Raw genomic sequence first — 22,500 nt, 5'->3', positions numbered from 1 at the left:
TATATATACAAACACACGCACACAACACACATACAGGTTTGGTGATGCAAACAGAAAAAATAGAACTCAAAACAAGAGTGTGTACATATATATATATAAGTAGCATTATTTCATGCTTGAAAAGAAGAGCCATCAAGCCGAACAAAATCAGTTGTGGCAGATACTGGTGTCACACAAATTGGCACCCATGCTGGTGACACGTAAAAGCTCTCCGCTGTCATGCAAATGGCATCCATGCTAGTGGCACGTAAAAGCACCCATTACACTCTCAGAGTGGTTGGCATTAGGAAGGGCATCCAGCCATAGAAAATTATGCCAAATCAGACTGGAGTCTGGTGCAGCCTTCCAGCGCTGGTTAAATCATCCAACCCATGCCAGCATGGACAATGGGTGTTAAATGATGATGATGATGATGATAAATATATATATATATATATATTTAGCATAAGCAAGAGAGTGGCTAAAGGGCTGAGAGTTTCAAGTGTTTGCACTTATTAATGTTTGATAAGTGCTAATGCACAAAACTTTGAGCCCTAGAGTCACTCTCTCAAATTAAAAATGTATGTGTGCATGTATATTAAGAATATACGCTCTTTAACAGAAAGGAAAAAAATAAATAAATAAACAGAAAGAAAATGAAAAGAACTTGTAGATTTCAGCGGTCCAACATGGCAAATATATATATATGGGAGAATGTACAAAAAAACAACAGACGAGGACAGGTGGTGTAAATAACAAAAGGATGTATTATATATATATATATGTGTGTATGTGTATACAGGGTGCAATGTGTAAATTGTCACTATTTTATACTTCAATTTTTGCACATGTGCATTGTTTGCTTTTACTTTCAATGTATATATTATTGAAATTACTTGCTCTACTTCACCATACAATTACCCTTTTATGTAGCCACTTGAATGAACAGTTTTAACAATACAGGTTTTACCTTATTGAAATGGGAAATCTCACATGACAACAAACCAGAAAGAGCTTTAGTATCTTTATTTGATTCTAGCTGACAACAGAATATCAATGACTGCTAATTAAATTAGAATATTTGGGGAAAGTTTTTATATATTTATAAACGCAGGAGCTTTAATGTTTTAATTGAAATATATATTTTAAAAATGAAATATGGAAACTTCATCAAAGATGTATTTTCAGTATATATATATATATATATATATATATATATACACACACACATACATGCGATGAGTAAATTGTTGCCATTTTAAAATCTTAATTTCATGCATGCACATTGTTTGTTTTTGATTTTGTCGACTACACAGTATAGTAGGGTCAGTTGGGCACTGTCTGTGAGCAAAACAGCACCATGATGCAATTCACTCAGCCAGAAATTTGGAAATAACATGCTATACTGCTTCACATTCATGCCAGAAACTCCAGTACAAACATTTCAGAATGTTTGGGTGTCAATCTGAGGACAGTGCATAGGATTTAGAAAGAGATGGATAAGTCTAATGGCGATTACAAAGGTACGGCAGCTCAGAAAACCCACTCTGATTGTTCTGATAAGAAAAGAACTCCTGAACTTGGTGAGATCCAGGCCATGATTGACAACGATCCCTCCAAGTCAATCAGGTCCATCACCTGGGACATGGGAGTGTCTGAGTTTCTTATAAGGCAGGCAGTGCATGAAGACATTTGGTATTCCTCATACAAGATGAGAAAGGGCCAATTTGTATCCCAAGCCATCAAGGACAAGAGGAAAGACTGTGCTACAAAGCTTTTCAACAAACTCAAGCATCCCTTCCAACCAAATATGCTTTGGTTTTACAAATGAGAAAATTTTCTGTCAGGATCAGGTGGTGAACACACAGAACAACCATTGGCTTTCTGTGTCCCCAAAATATGATCTGAAAGTGATAAAAATCAAACATCCGGTCAACATCATGGCGTTTCGAGTGATCACTAGTGATGGTGATGTTATGCTTCCTTTCATCTTTCCACTCGGCCTCAGATTCAACACAGAGGCCTACATCAAGTATCTGGAGGAGGTAGTACTGTCCTGGATCAAGAGGTTGGCTGCTGGAAGACCCTGTGTCTAGCAACAGGACTCTGCACCATTCCACACAAGCAGGAGAACCCAGTCATGGCTGTCAGACAATTTCTGCGACCACATCACCCCCTAACATCTGGCCATCTAACTCCCCAGACTGCAACCCCCTTCATTATTATGTGTGGGGTGCAGTTGAGCAAGAGACCAACAAAACTGCTTGTAACACCAAAGATGAACTGAAGGCAAGGATTATGACAGCATTCACCAACTTAAACAAGGAGACCATCCAGAAGAGTTGCAGTAGATTCCAAATTTATCTGGAGGCCATGGTTGAGGCCAATGGCGATTTTATTGAATAAATTTACTCTTTAGTATTTCAAAACATTTTTATGTAATTTTGGTAAATATATCACTAAAAATGATATGTCAGTGTTATTTTCATTTTTGTGTAATTTAGACAATTTATTCATTGCACCCTATATGTATGTATGTATGTATGTATGTATGTATTATGTACGTACATACATATGTATATATGTATCTATATGTACGTATGTATGTATACACATACATGTGTGTGTGTGTGTGTGTGTGTGTGTGTGTGTGCTTGTGTGTGTGTGTGTGAGCATGCATGTATGTTTGTGATTTTCCTTCCCCCATCTGGACAACCAATGCTGGTTTCTTTATGTAACTTAGAGTTTTGGCAAAACCCATAAATACAATACTTAATAGACTTAAAAGTAAAAATTAAATACTGAGGTTGATTTGGTAGCCTAAACCAAGCATGGGCAATCTTCTGCAGAAAGTGGGTCACATGAGACATGGTTCATCATCAGCTAGGCCATGCGACTAAAAAAATTCCTGGTAATCTTTTTTGTTAGGCTTGCCATTCAGAAAACTCCATGGGCTGCAGTTTGCCTTTGATTAGCCTAAATTCTTCAAGGCAGTATACCAGTATGGCTATAATCAAATTAATGAAAGCAGTAAAAGAATATCACACACACACACAGATATGATGTTCTGGTTAAATTTGATTAATTTTTTTATGTCTTCTTTTTTCGGAACAGTATTGGAGAGCATAAAGATTAGAGTTGTAATTGAGAAAAAGTTAGCTGAGATGGTGAACGAGAAGCCATGTAAATATTGGAAAAGAGTTACCTATATCATGGTGATCTATGCAGGGTATCAAAATGCTGACATCATGATTGCTCTGTGGACACTATAAAGGCCGTAAGATGTGACATGGACAGCTGCAATGGAGACTACAAAGCTGTGGCTAACAGGAGTGACAACAGCAAGTGTTCTGACTGCATTCACACACCAGAATTCATCCAACAACTGATAAACAAGGCCTTAGGTCCAATTCAGACAGTTATGTGAAGTTACTCAGATTGTGGTCAATCCCTGGCTGGAGAGGATTACTGTTGGAAGGCCATTTGCGTGACAGCAGGATCTGGCACATTGCCACACTTCCAGAAAGAGTTAGAAGTGGTTGTCAAAAAATTTCTATGACTTCACCAGTTCCATTCTCTGGCCTCCTAATTCCTCCAATTGTAATCCTATAGATTACTATGTGTGGGGTGCAGTTGAGAAAGATGCCAACCACCCTGCCTGAATTACCAAAGCTGAGCTAGAGGCCAAAAAGCAAGGAGGTGTTCAAAGATCTTCCCAGAGACACAGTGAGGAATGTGTAGTAACGCCTGCGCATGCGTAGTCTTACGCATGCGTAGAATTAAACAAGCAAGCGTTTCCCGCTCAATTCATTCTCTTTCTCGCTGGCCAGCGATTGAGCATGGACGTGTGTTTAAAGCTGTCTCTACATCTTTCGGTCTTATACTCGACAGCTCGTTATTCTCACCTCTAAAGATGTATAACTAAAGATATGTATGTTTACCAAGTAAATAAATGTTGTTTGAGTTGTTTAGTCTGGAGTTCAGCGTTCCGTCTATTTCTTTAATTTTATAGTAGAAAGTCAGGTATACAATCTAAAGATGTATAACCCACTTTCTACTAAAATGCATGCGCTAGGTTCCAGAGCCATCTTGAGGCCACAATAGAAGTTGGAGTCAGCTAATTTTGAATAAACTATTATCACACAGCCATAATCTAGTTGATATTTAAAAAGTCATTTTAAATACTTTTATTTTTGGATAGGATATTGTGTTTTCTTTTCCCTTTATGAAAACTTAAATTTAGCCTGGACACCTTCTGTGTATGTATGTGTGTGTGTGTGTTCTTTTATTCTTTTATTTGTTTCAGTCATTTGACTGTGGCCATGCTGGAGCACCACCTTGATGGGTTTTAGTCAAACAAATCGACCTCAGGACTTATTTTTAAGCCTAGTACTTATTCTATCAGTCTCTTTCACCAAACGGCTAAGTTACAGGGACATAAAACTATGATGTGGGGACAAACACAGACACAAACACACACACACACATATATATATGATGGGCTTCTTTCAGTTTCCATCTACAAAGTTGACTCACAAGGCTTTGGTTGGCCCGAGGCTATAGTAGAAGACACTTTCTCAAGGTGCCATGCAGTGGGGCTGAACCTGGAACCATGTGGTTGTGAAGCAAGCTTCTTACCACACATTCACACCTATGCCTATATATATCATCATCATCATCATTTAACGTCCGCTTTCCATGCTAGCATGGGTTGGACGATTTGACTGAGGACTGGCAAGCCAGATGGCTACACCAGACTCCAATCTGATTTGGCAAAGTTTCTACAGCTAGATGACCTTCCTAACACCAACCACTCCGAGAGTGTAGTGGGTGCTTTTACATGCCACCGGCACGAGGGCCAGTCACACGGTACTGGCAACAGCCAATCCCAAACAAGTTGTCAGTGAAAACCATGCTTTGGGTGTGATGTGTGTATAAGATTAGTTTGTACTGGGGGCATAGTTGAAACATAATCCATAAACAGTTTCAGCATCTTATGAAACAATGCGGATAATATCTGCTTCCTGAGTAATATCTTTAGTGTTGGAAGAAGTGATACTCCCAAAAATGTATCAGAGTAAGGAACATGTGTCAGACATTCAGGGAAATGCTAACATTGTTGTCTACAAATGATTTTCAAAATTTTGATACTCTATAAAATTGCTTGACTTTTCCTTCTTTTTTTTATTTCTTTTTTTTTGGTGACAAAGAGCGGGGAAACACCTATTCCAACAAATATTTATATTTTGAAATGCATCCAACCAATAGAATGAATGAAAAAGTTCTTGAATTTAGGCCTACATATATCTATTCCTATTATTACCACTTAAAAAAATGAAAGAAAGGATTTAAATCAAAATATATTTATGAAAACAAAAAAAAAAAGAAAAAGTGAGAAAATATTACCTGTTGATGAAATTCATCATAGTTTATCAAAGGTCCCGAGAAGCATAAAGGCAAATAAATGGTATAACAAAGCAGATCACAGAAATCAAAACCATTCCTATGATTTTCACCATCTTCATGGACTTGTTTCTTTTTCCATTTTACATAATCAGAATATTCCAGGCAAAAACTTGTGTAACGAATGTTACATAAGGACATGATGATCATCAGAAAATAGTAATGAAGATCCAGCTCTGGTGTCCATGGAAACAAAGTAGTTTGCTGAAAAATGTTTGAAATGTACATGAGATGAGTGTAGAATTTTAATTTTGAACTAATATATATAAATAACACATTATTATTATTATTATTATTATTATTATTATTATTATTATTATTATTATTATTAAAATTACGTAAACTTATGTGATATGTCTAGCAAACATCCATGCAAATGGAGAATGCTGTCCCCCATCCATGTGTTCCCCCTTTCCACCCCTTCCTCACCCTTAGAGTTAGCACACTCAATGTGAGCACATTGAAAAATAACTCTGGTGAGATGATTGAGATGCTAGAATTCTTTCCAGCACATAGGAAAAGAACATAGGTAATAGTGATGGGGTTGGTGATGTGGGTGTAGTTTTATTCTGAGAAATTGGTTGATAAAGCAATTGAGGTAGTCAGACATTAAACTTAAGCTTAGACTACTTTTGCAAAGTGGAACAACAACTATTATTTCTGCCTATGCTCCACAACTGGGCCTGCAAAACAAACAGAAACATCGATTTTATGACACCCTTTTGCAGACTACCTCATTGACATATGACAGTGACCTTCTATTTGTGGTTGGTGGCATCATGGACATGATGGACAGCATTCAGGTGGCTTCCATGGGGTGCATGGGAGTTAATGGAGTCAGGTGCCACAATGAAGAGGGAACTAGGCTACTGGAGTTCTGTGATGCAAATTACCTCATGATCAGCAATACTAACTTCAGAAAACCAGCCGGTCACCTATCAATCTGGTGGCCACACAAGCCAGATTGATTACATTCTCACCAGAAAATGGAAAGATGGTTACTTATAAATGCAAAGAACTTCCCAGGAGAAGAATGCACTCCTCAACAAAGGTTAGTCATTAGTGACTTCAGACTCAGGAGTAGAAGGTTGCCAAGAAGACAGCTAGTCTGGAAAAGAAAGATCTGGAAGCTTAAGAATCTGAATAGTCAGAGATTAAGACATGTTCTACTTGAAGCATTTGATAAGAAGGAAGAGGACAAAGTAAAACATAACATAGAGGACAACTGGAGGTTCTTAAGGGACATCTTAATGAGGGCCACTGACCAAATTTGTGACTGGTGCAAAGTCCTAACCAGACCTAAGGTGAAATGGTGATGCAACAGGGAAGTAGAGAGAGAAACATTAGGGCAAAGAAAGAGATTTGGAAGGACTGGAAGAATGGTGCTAGCAGGGAAATATGTATATTAGGTTGCTAGAAGGGAAGCTTAGAGACAGGTATACTCAGCCAGTGGAGAAGCAGAAAGGAAGAAGTTTGCCAAGGTTCTGCAGTATGAGGACCAGAGGCTTCAAATGTTTTGGATTGCAATATAGTATGTCAGAGAAAATCATGATGCTGTAGAAAAGAAATGTGTTCACATGGATGATGGTTCACTTGCAGTTAGTGATTCTGCAAAGAAAGAGATTTGGAAATGCCACTATGAAAGGCTGTTAAAGTAGAGAATTCATGGGTGAAGGAAAGTCTGCCTAATGCGAACACAACAGAGGGACCAGCTATCTGAATGGGCAGTAGCTTGATAGATAGAGCAATTAAGGATATGAAGACAGGGAAAGCCCCTGGCCCATCAGGAATCACCACTGAGATGCTTAAGATATCTGGCAGAGTCGCATAGTTAATCAGGTTGTCCATGAGGGTGTCATACCCAACGACTGGTCTAACAGCATTTTAGTCAACTGTTACAATGGTAAAGGTGATACTTTAGACACAAACAATTGCAGAGGCATCAAATAGCTGAACCAGGTGATGAAAGTTAAAGAGAGGATCATAGCTCAGTTAATTAGGAAAAGAGTTAGTCTAGATGAGATGCAGTTTGATTCTGTGCTAAGAAGAAGCACTACCGATGCTATCTTCCTGATAAGGCAGTTGCAGAAGAAGCATTTAACCAAAAATAAACCACTGTACTTGGCATTTGCTGACATGGAAAAAGCCTTTGACGGGTTACCTTACTCCTTTATCTGGTGGTCAATGTGGAAGCTACGGATAGATGAGTGGTTAGTGAGAGTTGTACATGCCTTGTACAGGGATGCTATCAGTAAGGTGAAAGTTGGCAACAAGTATAGCAATGAATTCAGTGTACAGGTAGGAGTTCATTAAGGATTGGTTCTTAGTCCCCTCTCATTTATCATAGTCTTCCAAACCATAATGGAGAAATTTAAGACTGGCCTCCCTTGAGAGCTCCTCTACACTGATAACTTTGTTCTTATAGCTGAATCAGTGCCTGACCTACAGAAGAAATCTCAGGTGTGGAAGCAAGAGTTAATTTAGCAAAAACAAAGGCCCAAGTAAGTAGGAAAACAGACAAATCGCTGACCCCTTCAGGGAGATGGCTTCCTCCTAAACACAAAGTGGTTTCCTTTATTTATTGCTACTACTTAAACATTTGTAATACTCTGCAAAAAATAGTAATCAATTATTAATCAAGAAATAATAATCAAATATAATAAGGCAATATTGCCTTACTATACAAATGACCATATCTCAGAAAATTACAATATTGGGCATTATACAAGCATTATACACACTGCTTTTTGTCAAGCTGAGATCTTGTTTCTACTCCAACTGATCCGGTTTATCAAAAACAGCAGAAACTTAACTAATCTTTGCAGTTCCCTCATTAAATATGATGCCAAATATGTCTTCCATTTCTAGGAATTGGAACACAGCAGTGGATTGAAAGGAGTGCCACAATGTTTCTTTACATTTGTAAGTGGCATGATAACTTAATCTGTTCAATAGATACTAGATCTAAATGAGGCATGAGCTCAGGGAACCCTATTGTCAGCATACATTATGTTGGTTATGCATCTTCTGGAAATAATTCAATTCTGGAAATGTTAGCAACAGGGAGAATTTTAGCATTTTATATAAAAAAAAAATATGAATGGTAGCTTTGAAATATAGTGTTTTTCTATTACAGTTGCAGATGTTAAGTGGTGACATTGAACAGTATTTGTTTTATATTCTTTTCAGTGGGTGATAGTTTATACGTTTAAGTCAAAATTTATTTGAATATTTCCATTTCTTTCATACAATATGAAATATTATGAAGTACTTCCGATACTTCAAGTTAGTAGGAATGCTACTCCTTATGAGATATTTGGTGGCGGTACTCTGCCAAAATAATAGGAGTAGTGATGATTTAGTGTAGAACCTATATATATATATATATATATATATATATATATATATATATATATATATATATATATATTATAGAAGGAAAAAAACATTGTTAAAGTATTTGGAAATTTTCAAAAGAAAATCTTTACAAACAGTTTGCTCTACTGAAAACTTATTGATTTGATCACAAAATTAAGAACTAATAATTATGAGGTAGTAATTATTAATCAGCATTGAATTTTGATGTAAGCACAAAGAATTAGATTCATAGGAAATGAGATATGAGAATAAGTGATATATCAATCCCTGTATTATTTTCTGATTTTAGCTTTTAGACTGGCATCATGCAGGGGTTTATTTTTAGTTGGTTATAGTAACTCCAGTATTTTGTCTGATACTTGTTCTATCAATTTCTATCTATCAAATGAATAAATCCACGGAAGGGATGACACTTGGCTGACCAAACACCAAAAGTTACCTTTTATTCAATGCTCTAATTTAGTGGTTATCTCCTCACTAATACACATATATATATATGATGAAATTTCATTCAATTTGCATCAACTAAATTTCACTCAACCCCTAACTGTAGCAGATGACACTTGCTGGGTAATTGAATCTAAAGCTACATGGTTTCAAAGCAAAAGTTTTAACCATAGCAATGCCTATACTCAAAGGTCAATATTTCTAAGATAAAACAATTATGTATGATTGGCAAATATTCAGTATATTATACTCTACTTTTAAAATATTATTGATAAGAGGGAAAAAATATAAGTTGCATACTTGATATTTGAGCTGTGATTGCCAGAGAAAGGGCAAGATCACTTTCGTAAAACTAGATAAGAAAAATTTGTAATTACAAAATCAAGAATGATATGGTCAAGATGTATAGTTTTACTTTCTAATTTTAATACTGTCATACCACCAAAACACATAAATCATTCCACAAGATATTTTTCAGTCATATATGTTTTCCAAACCTAATACATTGTTTAAAATAGAGATGTTATCATAATACTTACCAGAAAAACAACACTGATATCAAAATTCAGCATTGAAAGGAATAATATAGAGATAATCCATATTAAAACCTTTGAACCAGTCATTGATGCTAAATAGCAAAAACCACATTGTAGTACCAACAATGCCAAAGGTTTCCAACCAAGTAAGTATGTCAAACAGAGTGAAGAATAAAACGCAAAAAAATATTTCCGCATCTGAAAATAAACAAAGGAACAGAATTAAATTTCCTGTTTTGAAAGGTTTATTGATGCAAGGGGTTGCTGAAATGTTCCTAGCTTTAAGGGTCTAGCGAAAAGCCTGGTTGGAGGCCCAACCTTCTGAGTTCTTTTACAGGGCTTAGGAAAACTGAAGGACTGCTGCAATAAGTGTGTGAATCTGAAAGGGGAATATGTTGAATAATCTTTATTATTAACTGATCCTCCTGTATTTGCTTTTACCCAAAGCCAGGAATTTTTCCACACCCAATTGTACATATAGAAAAGGATTAGATATGTTTAAAAGAGAATTGGTCAAAGCCAAAATAAATATCAATATTGTTTTATAAATGTTAGCAAGGGCAACAGATTGACAGAATCCTTTGAAGAATGGATAAAATAAACTGCAGCATTTTATTCTGACTCTTTACATTTTGAATTCAAATTCTACTGAGGTTAGTTTTTGCCTTTCATCCTTCCATTGTTTATAAAATAAAGTGGCAGTCATGGGGTCGATTTAATTTGCTGCTGGTCTGTGTCATGTAACAGGTTAGCAAAACAGAGCAGAGCCCAAAATCACTAACTGATAACAGGTAAAGAGATACATTGGTTGGAATATACAAACAACACAGTAATATTCCTTTCTATTATAAGCACAAGGCCTGAAATTTCAGGGGAGAGGCTAGACAATCAGATCGATCTGGCACTTAATTTATTGACACTGAAAGGATGAAAGGTAAAGTTGACCTCAGCAGAATTTGAACTCAGAACATAGGGGCAGACAAAATACCGCGAAGCATTTTTCCCAGTGTGCTAACAATTCTACCAGCTCACCAGCTTGTCTATCTATCTGTAACATCTTATCTATCTGTCTATCTGTCTGTAATGTCACCATGTCATCTATCTGTAACACTTAATATAACTACCAAAACACACACACACACACACACACACAAACACACACACACATATGTGCATGCACATGTACAGATTCTTTCTCTAAAAGCAGACCCCATTGAAAGGAAAAACACCTAAGAAAAAGATATATCTAATTAACAGCATTCTTCATTTTAGACACTGCAACTTTTATAGATACAACCAGTGCAGAGAATGTATAAATGAAGCAAAGATCATCTACTTTAAAATAAACACATAAAATTCCAGTTAGTGAAAGAAACCGTATATAGTTACTTGATTTGCTAGACATAGCAGACAAATATTCATCAAACTACATCTTCCAATGGTAAAAAATTTTTAGAAAGTCACATTGGATAACATAATCTTTGAAACATTGTCTGAATATATTCTGGAATGCTTTTCATCAGAGATCTGCTAAATAAGGGCAAACAGGGTTTCAAACAACAACAACATACGGAGTTATATATATGAAACAAAAGGCATATATTTACTGCAAAACACAGTATACCGTTTCAGAATTCTATTTTATTCCAATGCTGACAAGACAATCAAATTTCAGTAGCAATCATTTATATTTGCAAACACATATTCATATCCTAGTCAACAATACAAATTAAGCAATAATAATTCCCTTTAAAGTGGAAAGAAAAAAGCCATTGACAGTTAAATATCAATGTCCTCTGATGTCATTCACCTACAGAAAGGTTCATTTCAGCTAGTTTGAAGTACTCAGAGCTTTCAAACACTCAACGTCTTAAAGGGACATTCTCCGGGATGAAATAACCCCACAGCTAATAATTGTATATAAACAAGACACACACAATAAGTATGTGACATGAGTAATGTCTGCATTATTAGAGTTGCTTCTAATTCAAAATTTAATTTTGTTCTCCTTTACCTTTCTTCCAAAGACCAAAGGTGTATTTCCCCTTCCTTCAAACCTTGCAAGTAAAATTACAAAAGAAACATAATAAAATGTAATAAAATGTAATAAAATGTAATAAATTGGAAATTTATTACAATTTAACTTAGCTGCATAAAAACACTCAGTTAACCACAACAGGAACTGAATACCAAACAGTTCAGCAATTATATTAAAGTCACTGATGGGTTTCAATTTTTAATAACTTCCTTAACGTTACAAATAAATGCATGAAATTTTGATACAATATAAAGGACATAATGGAAATTAATATTCATAAGTCAAATTTTGAAACACCACTCCATCACATATGAAAAATGACATCGCTTAAATGGCAGCCATTTTCGGCTTCGCACACGCATGCTCTTTCCAAAACTTGCACCATAACACCCTCAAGAGTTTCAGACCCCACTTCTCTGATTTCTCTATTGATGTTCTCTCTCTGTTGCCCCAGGGTCTCTGGTTTCTTGATGTAAGCCCGCTTTCAGGTTTGTTAACATAAACCCTCTCATTCAGGCCAGTTGACATTGCCGTAGCAGGAGATTATTCTTTCTCCAGAGCACTTCTGTAACAACTGCATTGTTTCTCTTGCGGTATGAGCAGTTGCCCCATCTTGCTGGAACCATGTGTGAAGTCTGCTTTGTATGGCCTTTACGTTCCCCAGACTTGACTAGCCTGGAGTTTTTTCTTGTGAGGATACCTGAAAGAGAGGGTTTACGTCAACAAACCGGAAACCCTGGGGCAACCGAAGGAGAACATCAATAGAGAAATCAGAGAAGTGGGGTTTGAAACTCTTGAGGGTGTTATGGTGCAAGTTTTGGAAAGAGCATGCGTGTGCGAAGCCGAAAATGGCTGCCATTTAAGCGATGTCATTTTTCATATGTGATGTAGTGGTGTTTCAGAATTTGACTTATGAATATTAATTTCCATTATGCCCTTTATATTGTATCAAAATTTCATCCATTTATTTGTAACGTTAAGGAAGTTATTAAAAATTGAAACCCATCAGTGACTTTTGGGACACCCTGTATATTTTATTTTTTAAGGGGTGAGATGAAGAAGAAGTACCTATGACATCAGCAGATCTTCCTAGACTGGTGAAGCTGATACAGTTAATGTTTAATTTGCACTCTTCTATACAAATACCAGTAGGAGAACGTGAGCAAAAACAAATTCAACAAAAGCTGCAGTTCTAGAGTCAAGATTGAGTAAAGTGCTTAATGCATGTTTGGGGAAGGAGACATAGTTTAAGGATGGATGGTGTAGAGAGGAGTGACCAGTGCATCAAGTAGGTTGGTTTGCAGCTAAATGAGCATAAGCTACGTAGAGTAGAAAGGGGAAGCTGAAAAAAAAAATAGTGCAGCTGTGAACCATTAAATGAAGTGGTGTCGATGAGTGTGTTTTTGCTAATCAACTGAACAACTTCCTTTTGAACATTCCTGGATAGTTCTGCATTAATAATATCTCAGAAGGTTGTACTTGCGGGTCAATTCTGAAGTGTCTTATGGCCCTAGTCTTTGGAATATAGTTGATATGAAGTCATAAGAAATTGCTAAAGATTGAGAGGTCTAGCATTTGCAGTTACTTTGTATGTTGTTCATGTGCAGAGAAAGTGGTTTCAAGACTGTTTAGATTTTTAGCGAAACCATAATAATGGCTATAATAGCAAGGAAGGAAATGGACTGAAGGGAGTAAAAGAGTTGGTTGGTTCTGACTGGTTGATATAGTTTGGCTGTCAGTAGGACTGAAATGAGACATCGTAACAGATCTTCATAGACAGGAACATTTCATTGCAAAGAGAGAAAAATAGAAATGTTTTATGAAGTTACTAGCTAGTGTTAGATCATAGTACTTGGAAGGAACAATATCAGGATCAATTCCTTGATAAAGGAAGGTCTTGTATTTGGTGATTATGCATACATGGTGCTGAGGCAAGTAGAAGGAAAGAAAATTTGATAAGCGTTTTGTTTTATGTCTATAGTGGAAAGTTAGAAGCAAAACAGACAGTGCAGTGGCTTTATATGCAGAAATGCTGCTTTTAGTACTATTGTGATTGAGAAATAGCAGAGAGGAGGATTGGAAGATTTTAGTAGAAACCATCTTGGTAAAGGATCGGAAAGCCTAATTACAATATGAAAAGTCCAAATAACTTGCAGACTGTGTGACCCATGAAACCATTGTTTTGCTTTCTTAATGGCCATCTGGCAAGCATTCTGGTAAGGTAAATGCGTGCCAGCTGTCTACAATGAGTGACTTCCTTTGTTACAAGATGGAATTCACGTCTGATGTCATTTTCATAACTCACTTTTTTTTTTTCCTTCTGCCTCACCATACACATCTTTCTCCACCTGGATCTTATATTCATACTATCATTGATCTATAAAAGTATTGCAGAGAAAGAATTTTTTTTAAATCATAAATAAAGCAAGGAAAACAAATTAACTGGTGAAAAATATTTATGTGACAGTATAAAGAGTAATTAATTGCAGCTGGTTCGTATTTATTTATTTCTACTGAGATCATCATCGTCATCATCATCATCATCATCATCATCATCATCATCATTTAACGTCCATTTTCAATGCTGGTATGGGTTGGACAGTTTGACTGAAAACTGGTATGCTGGGGAGCTGCACCTCATTCCAATCTGATCTGGCAAAGTTTCTACAGCTGGATGCCCTTCCTAACACCAACCACTCCAAGAGTGTAATGGGTGCTTTTTATATACCACCAGCATGAGTGCTAATTATGAAACACTAGCATCAGCCACAACTATGATCTCACTTGGCCTGACAGGTCTTCTCAAGCATGGCATATGGCCAAAGGTCTCAGCCACTTGTCGTTGCCTCCATGAGGCCCAAAGTTCGAAGGGTACTTTTTATGTGTCACCAGCACAGGTGCCAGTCATGCAAAACTGGCATCAACAACATCTATGATTTCACTTGACTTGACAGGTCTTCTCAAGCGCACCATATCGCCCAATGTTCAAAGGGTACTTTTTACATTCCACCAGCACAGGTGCCAGTTACACAACACTGGCATCAGCCATGACTATGATTTCACTTGGTCTGATGGGTTTTCTCAAGCATGGTATATGGCCAAAGGTCTCTGTCACTTGCCATTGCCAATGTGAGGCCCAACATTTGAAGATCTGCTTCACTACCTCGCCCCATGTCTTCCTAGGCCTGCCTCTTCCACAGGTTCAATCCACAGTTAGATATCAGCACTTCTTTACACTGCTGTCCTCGTCCATACACATCACATGGCTATACCAGTGCAGTTGCCTCTCTTGCACACCACATTTGATGCCTCTTATGGCCAGCTTTTCTCTCAAAATGCTTACATTCAGTCATGCATGCACACTGACATTGCACATCCAGCGAAGCATACCAGCTTCATATTTTGCATGCCTTCACATGTCTTTGGTGGTCACAGCCCATGTTTCACTGCTATGTAGTGTGGCTGTCTGCACACAGGCATCATACAATCTGCCTTTCACTCTGAGGGAGAAGCCCTTTGTTACCTACAGAGGTAAAAGCTCTGTGAACTTTGCTCAGCTTATGCTGATTCTAGCAGCTACACTGTTAGAGCATCCTCCTCCACTGCTGTGTTGGTCACCTAGATAACAGAAGCTATCAACTACTTCTAGTTTTCACACCTGGTATTTGATGGAGTCTCTTTCCAGTATATTATTGGTATTGATTGTACCTGAAAACTTTCCACACACAAAGACTATTTTCCTTGTTAACCTTCTTCTGATATTGCTGCACCTCTTATGTGTCCATAGCTTACACTGGGTATATCTTATGGAGTTTCTACCTACACCTCTTCTACAGATCGAGCAGAGCCATCTACCTGAAGGGATTTGTAATTTGTCTGCTTCCCTACTTACTAAGACTTTGGTTTTCACTAAATTAACTCTAAGGCCCTTTGATTCTAGACCTTGCTTCCACACCTGAAATTTCTTCTCTAATTCTGATAGTGATTTGGCTATAAGAACAATTCAGCTATAAACCAAGATAATAAAACTAACATACATGCATCCTACTTAGCTGTAAATTGTTACCATAGAGAGTTCACCATTGTGAACAGCAGAAGATTGCAAAATTGATATCTCTTTAGCTTTCAGTACAAAACCCAACTTTTCAAATAGGTTTGATTTAGAAAAGTATAGACTCTACAATGTAGACTAAGACTTAAGCACTACATGAAACCAAAAACATCTGAGCTTTCCCAAATGTTAAGAGTTACCATGAAGCAGAGTAGAAAATAATCTTCTTCTTTGTGTCCAGAAGCATTTCCATTCAAGGATCTCCAATCCCTCCTGACTCACTCACAACTTAGGAAGTTATTGAGTTGGTATTTCAGTAGATTGATGGTAAGGACATCAATGCAGAGAAAACCAGGAAACAGGAAACAACTTTCTCTCACTAAGGACAACCATATGGCTGCAAACATGGAACATCAGGATCGTGTTTGAAACCAGATAAACAACTCAGATAGCTGTTGAGATGAAGCTGTAAACAAGCTTGCAGTCAAAGTCTCTGTGAGATGAGATGGCTGAAATTAGGACAAATGCACCTGACTACAGTGAAAACCAGACATGGGTGGAAATGAAAACAACATGGAAGGATGCATGTAAAGAGATTTTGGGGAAGAGAACCAAACAACACAAGGGTTAAATCTCAACAGAGATTCTATAGAAGATAGCTTTCCACAAAAAGAAGAAAGCCAAACTCAACAACTGCAAAATCAGAGCAAGCAAAGCACAGAAACAGATGAAGTAAACCATAGTCAAAGAGAGTGCAAAGTGGAACAAGAGAAACTATGTAGAAAAGGTGGAAGAAGATGTGGCCCAGAGAAATCTGAAAGAATTCTTACAAGGGACTTTCAGCACTAAGAGACATTCAGAAAATCAGTGAGTCACTTCCTAAGCAGTCAAAAACAAGGATAGAAACACTTTTGCAAACAGGAGAAGTTGGAGAGATGGAAGGAAAATTTTGAAGAGCTTCTCTCTCTCTCTCTCTCTCTCACACACACACACACACACACACACACACACACACACACATTAATCAAATATACAGTGCAGCTGCATTTTGAATTGTTACTACATTTCGCCTCCAACTTTCAACGAATGAATGAAGAGAAACACATTAGAAATTGTTTCTTGACATGGACTGAATGCAGTGACAGCTGGTAACAGTATACAGGCCAGCAACTTCAGGTGGTCGCCTGATATCTCACAGGCTCACTCATCTGTGTCGTTAACCAATTTACAACCTTTCAATGGTGCAGCAAACCCACAATTCAAACCTTACTCTTCCTTTCAAAATATTATTTCACAGTATTTTCCTTCATAATTATGGCCTAAAAAGCACAACTTTATCTCACAAATCACAGTTTGTCTTTTCAATAAAATATTCCACCCATTGAACTCAAAAATGACAAAACCAGCTACAAGAGATGCAATTCTTCTCTCACTAAATTTGTATTGAAATTAACCAACTTAAAAATTGTTCATTAGTTTTTAACAAATTATATTGTTAAACTATGTATGTCATGGAAATATACAGTTCTAAGTTTTAATTAATCTCAAAGATAACCAAGAATTTAGAAGTATTTAATAGAATACCAAACATATTCATTACTTAGTACAAATAAAGCCAGTGCTTGGAACATAATCAGAAAAATTTTTATCCAAATTGAAGATGGAAGGTTTTAATCTAAAATATGATCATTTTATTATCAGAAAGTCTTACATTAAAGAACTAGAGTTCAGGCAGATTGGCAATATTCTATTTTTATATTACAATGTATGAATTAAAATTTCTCAGTACGTTACTAATATAAGTTGATGTTCACTTATAATTTGATAAGCTACAGGACTGTCTGCTTGAAATAAATTGCAAACAAATCTCTGTTATCTAAGTCTTTAGTTTTGTTGTGTAATAATCAATGAGTTAAATAGTATGCAAGTCTTTAAGGTGTGTAAAGCACTGATTTGCCTACAGCATATGTATGCAGTTGCATGATTTGAAATGGAATAGGGGAAATATAGTTTTAGAAAGTGTTCAGTTCATAATTTGAGTTTAGAAAGAATCCTAACCTTATTTTTGTTTTACATTAAAACAATATTTTTGCCTATCTACACATTTTTCTTTTTAATAAAATTCCTAATACAACTATCGGAGAAAATGTAGAAATCAGTAGAAAGCTTTCTAACTGAAACTACCCTTCAAAAAGTTTTGTCAGCATGTTACTTTTCACATGTTTAAAAGCTTTCGATATTTGCCAGAGTGAAAAAAGAAACTTGCTAATAATGATAATGTTCTATAGGTATTTTTGTACACTTGTAAAGATTTGAGGTTTGTGTAATAAACATTTACATAAATTCTTGTCACACAAAGTTTTACAGCTGGATATACTACTAAGCACTAAACACTGAAAAATTACATAAAACAGGATCCGTCTATGTGGTTAGGTTCACAGAAGTGAGTAGAACGGTGGGTGTATCTAGTCATGTTACCTAAGTGAGATAAACCCAAAGGACAGTGCGTACATGATTAGCTACTATAGAAGTACCTGAATGATCTGTTTTCAGTACAGCAAGTACTATTGTGTGAAATGAGGAAGATCAGCAGCCAAGTTGTTAAAAGCAGGTAAAACATTTTCAAGTAGAGCAAATCAGAGTTGTGGGTCTTCTGAAGCTCTATGCTCTAAACATTCAATATTTCTTCTTTTTATAGCATATTCTTCTTATAGCATATTCTAATAGCAATATTAAGATTAAAGGGTAGATTTACTGAAATGATCAGTATTTCCACTAAAAATGGACAATAAAGTACATAAAGTGTGATTTCTTCTTTAAGATTCTTAACAAAATAATTCTTGTAGGTCTTAAACCATTTACTGGTGCTCTAAAACCTGCTTGTACTTTGAAACCTATTTGACCATCATATTTTTCATAGGCTTGTACCATCATATCTAAACTGATTAACATATCTCACAGACTTTTTCACTTTTCCCGAGCGTCAAACTAATACACCTGCTTGTTGTTCATACACTTGTCTTTGTATTTTGTTTTTCTATAAATTTCAACTAACATATCTCACATATTTATAAAATACAAGAGAGAAGAATACTAACGCTGAAGCATTTGAATTCAACCAATTTTCCAATAAGAATGTGTCCAAGAAGAAAAGGAGTAATTTTTTCAAACCATTTGTTCCATAAATTCCATTCATTTTCTGATATGTCCTAAAAGAAATAAAAGACTTGTTAAACATAAATTTCTTCTATATCAAGACATATGTTTGAAAGTATGTGAAAGCAGAGGAAACAAAGCAATTAAATCTATGGATTCCTGCAAGAATCAATATATTTACTTTTAATCCTGAATTGTTATAAAATAAAGCACAATAATGGTTCAGTGGCTCTTGTAAGATTTATAAGAAAGAGATTTGGATATGCTGTCAGGTAGAAATTAATTCTGATTCTCTTTAGGGTTGAGAGACTAACATTAGTAGTCTTATATTCATTCTTAATAGGAATGTATATTATTAATGTAAGGATGTTTTAATAAACAGACATAAACATTCCAGGAGTAAAATATGTAAACTACACATTTATATGGACACTGTAATAAATTTATCTAAACCCGGGTTAATTTCCATTAGTGATGTCATTGGTTTCCAAAAGAAATTTAGGGTTAAATCTCTTAAACTTGGCACTGATTGCAAGCAAGCAAGCGAGCGGGAAGGAAAGAAAACACATATTAGGCTAAATCGCAACCACCACTTTTAACACTTGATCTATCATGTTAAACACAGGTGACCAGTCATCGAATTTGGTTCAATTTCGATTTCGATTTCACTTGCCCCAAAAGGTCTTTGCATGCAGAGCTTAGTGTCCAATGAAGGAAAGGCTGGCATGGGTGCCAGTTGTCGAATTTGGTTCGATTTCGATTTCACTTGCCTCAACAGGTCTTCGCAAGCAGAATTTAGTGCCCAATGAAGGAAAGGTACGCATAATTGGGCTGGCTACAACCCTGCCAAAGGCCACGGATTATGGTCTCACTTGGCTTGCCGGGTCTTCTCACATGCAGCATATTTCCAAAGGTCTCGGTCAGAAGTCATTGCCTCAGTGAGGCCTAAAGTTCAGAGGTCGTGCTTCACCACCTCATCCCAAGTCTTCCTGGGCCTACCTCTTTTTCACGCAGCTATCCTCGCAGCAACTGGTGCTTCTTAGGTTCAACTTTTCTCTCAAGGTACTTACACTCTGTCTAGTATGCACACTGACATTACACATCCATTGGAGCATACTGGCTTCATTCCTTGCGAGCTTACGCATGTCTTCAACAGTCACGGTCCATGTTTCACTGCCATGTAGCATGGCTGTTCGTACACATGCATCATACAGTCTGCCTTTTACTCTGAGCGAGAGGCCCTTTGTCATCAGCAGAAGTAAGAGCTCTCTGAACTTAGCCCAGGCTATTCTTATTCTAGCAGCTGCACTTTCAGCGCACTCTTCCCCGCTACTGACTTGGTCACCTAGGTAACGGAAACTATCAACTACCTCTAGTTTTTCTCCTTGGAATGTGGCAGAAGTTGTTTTCTGCACATTTTCAGTGTCTATTGCTCCTGAGCATCTGCCACATAGAAAAACTATCTTCCTAGTTAGCCTTCTTTTGATATTGCTGCACCTCTTATGTGTCCATAGCTTACACTGGACACATCTTATAGAGTTTCTACCTACGCCTTTTCCACAGATCAAGCAGGGCCATCTACCTGAAGTGGTTTGTGTCTTCTCTACTTTTCTACTTATTAGGACTTTGGTTTTAGCTAGGTTGACTCTGAGGCCCTTCGATTCTAGTCCTTGCTTCCACACCTAAAACTTCTCCTCAAGTTCTGATAGACTCAGCAATTAGTGCAAGGTCATCAGCATAGAGGAGCTCCCAGAGGCAACCTGTCTTGAATTCTTGTGTTATTGCCTGAAGGACTATGATAAATAGGAGGCTGAGGACTGAACCTTGGTGGACACCTACCTCTACCCAGAATTCTTCACTGTACTCATTGCCAATCATCACCTTACTGACAGCATCTCTGTACATGGCTTGTACAGCTCTCACTAACCATTCTTCTATCCCTTGTTTCCTCATTGACCACCAGATGAGGGATCAGGGAACCCTGTCGAAGGCTTTCTCCATGTCAACAAAAGCCAGGTACAGAGGTTTATCCTTGGCTAGGTATTTCTCCTGAAGCTGTCTTACCAGAAATATAGCATCAGTGGTGCTTTTCCCAGGTACGAACCCAAACTGCATCTCATCTAAAGTGACTCTCTCCCTAATTAGTTGGATATATATACATACATACATATATATATATATAAGTTCAAAAAAACAATAACAAAAAAACAACAAAGTGAGGACGTGATACGGATAGTATTATTGGACGCTCAGGAAAGGAAAGAGAGAGTGTATGACGTTTCGAGCGTAGCCCTTCGTCGGAAAGATGGAAAGCTCGGAGAATGGAAGAACGGAGAAAGAGGAAAATGGTACCGATGCCCACGAGGTTACATTGTGAAAAGACCGGAAGAGGAGGTGGTGGGGGAAAAGTTCTTTCTAAGACAGGAGAGTGAAAAAGGGAGATGAATATCTGTGCATGCGCGAGAGTTTGCGAGTGTGTGTGTGATAACAGAACGTGTGTGTGTGTGTGCATGGTTTGGTGGTTTATCTGTTAGTGTGTTTGTGTGTGTGTGTGTGTGTATGACGTAGTGGAAGAAATTAGTAGCAGGACTGGTTAGTGGACGCTATAGACAGTGTAGGTAGAAGGTCAACAGGTGGTTATTTGAGTGTGTGTGTGTTCGTGTTTGTGTGGGGTTGTAGGTGTTGGGTACGTGTACGTGTGTGTGTGTATTTTGTATGTGCGTGTGTGTGTATGTGTATGTTTTTGTGCGTGCGTGTGTGTTTGTGTGTATGTGTATGTTGTGTATGTTTTCGTGTGTGCTGTGTACGTGTGTGTGCGTGCGTTTGCTATTGTATGTGCGTGTGTTGTTTTTGCCCATGTGTGTGTGATTGTATGCGTGTCTGTGTGAGTGTATAGTGTTGGTGAGAAGTGTGTGTGTGTATGTGGGTGTGTGCGTGTGTGTGTATGTGTGTGGATGTGTGTGGGATTGTGAGTGTTAGGTGCGGGTGTGTGTGTGTTTATGTGTGTCTGTATGTGTGTTTCCGTGTGCATGTGTGTGTATATTTTTTGTGCGTGCGTGTATGTGTATATTGTGTATGTTTTCGTGTGTGCGTGTGTGTTATGTATGTGAGTGAGTATTGTGTATGTAAGAGGTGTGTGTGCGTGTGTGCATGTGTGTATATGTGTATGTGTGTTGTGTATGTGTATGTGTGTGTGTGTGGTTTTGTGTATGTGAGAGGTGTGTATGTGTGTGTTTATGTGTGTGCGTGCGTATGTGTGCCAGGTATGTGTGTTATTTTGTGTGTGCACTCCTGTGTGTATGTGTGTGCATGTGTATGCGGCTGTGTATGTAGGCGTGCACGTATATATGGGTGTGTGTGTGTATATATGTGCGTTCGTCTATATGTGTGTGTGGGGGCGCGCATGTATGTTTGTCATGTATGTGGGCGGTATATATGTAAGGTGTGTGGGA

General features: G+C 37.2%; 1 protein-coding gene across 11 annotated transcripts in view; it reads right to left on the bottom strand.

Annotated features, from left to right (window-relative positions):
* Positions 1-22,500, bottom strand: part of LOC106884152 (protein-cysteine N-palmitoyltransferase HHAT) — a 287,547-nt gene that overhangs the window by 117,134 nt on the left and 147,913 nt on the right. For 7 of the 11 annotated variants that reach the window (XM_089365410.1, XM_089365412.1, XM_089365413.1 and 4 more), the window contains 4 exons: positions 18,991-19,101; positions 14,147-14,218; positions 9,807-10,001; positions 5,386-5,646 (listed from right to left, as the gene is read on the bottom strand). In XM_089365410.1, coding sequence (XP_089221536.1) covers positions 5,386-5,646; positions 9,807-10,001; positions 14,147-14,218; positions 18,991-19,101 — 639 coding nt within the window. The remainder of the gene's footprint in view (positions 1-5,385; positions 5,647-9,806; positions 10,002-14,146; positions 14,219-18,990; positions 19,102-22,500) is intronic. The other 4 variants (XM_089365415.1, XM_089365417.1, XM_089365416.1 and 1 more) reach the window with 1 other exon arrangement.

Source organism: Octopus bimaculoides, chromosome Z (genome assembly GCF_046866305.1).
Source record: "Octopus bimaculoides isolate indiv1 chromosome Z, ASM4686630v1, whole genome shotgun sequence".
Taxonomy (NCBI): Eukaryota; Metazoa; Mollusca; class Cephalopoda; order Octopoda; family Octopodidae; genus Octopus; species Octopus bimaculoides.
The sequence above is the reverse complement of the archived record's forward strand: the minus strand, read 5'-3'. Positions and strand labels throughout refer to the sequence as shown.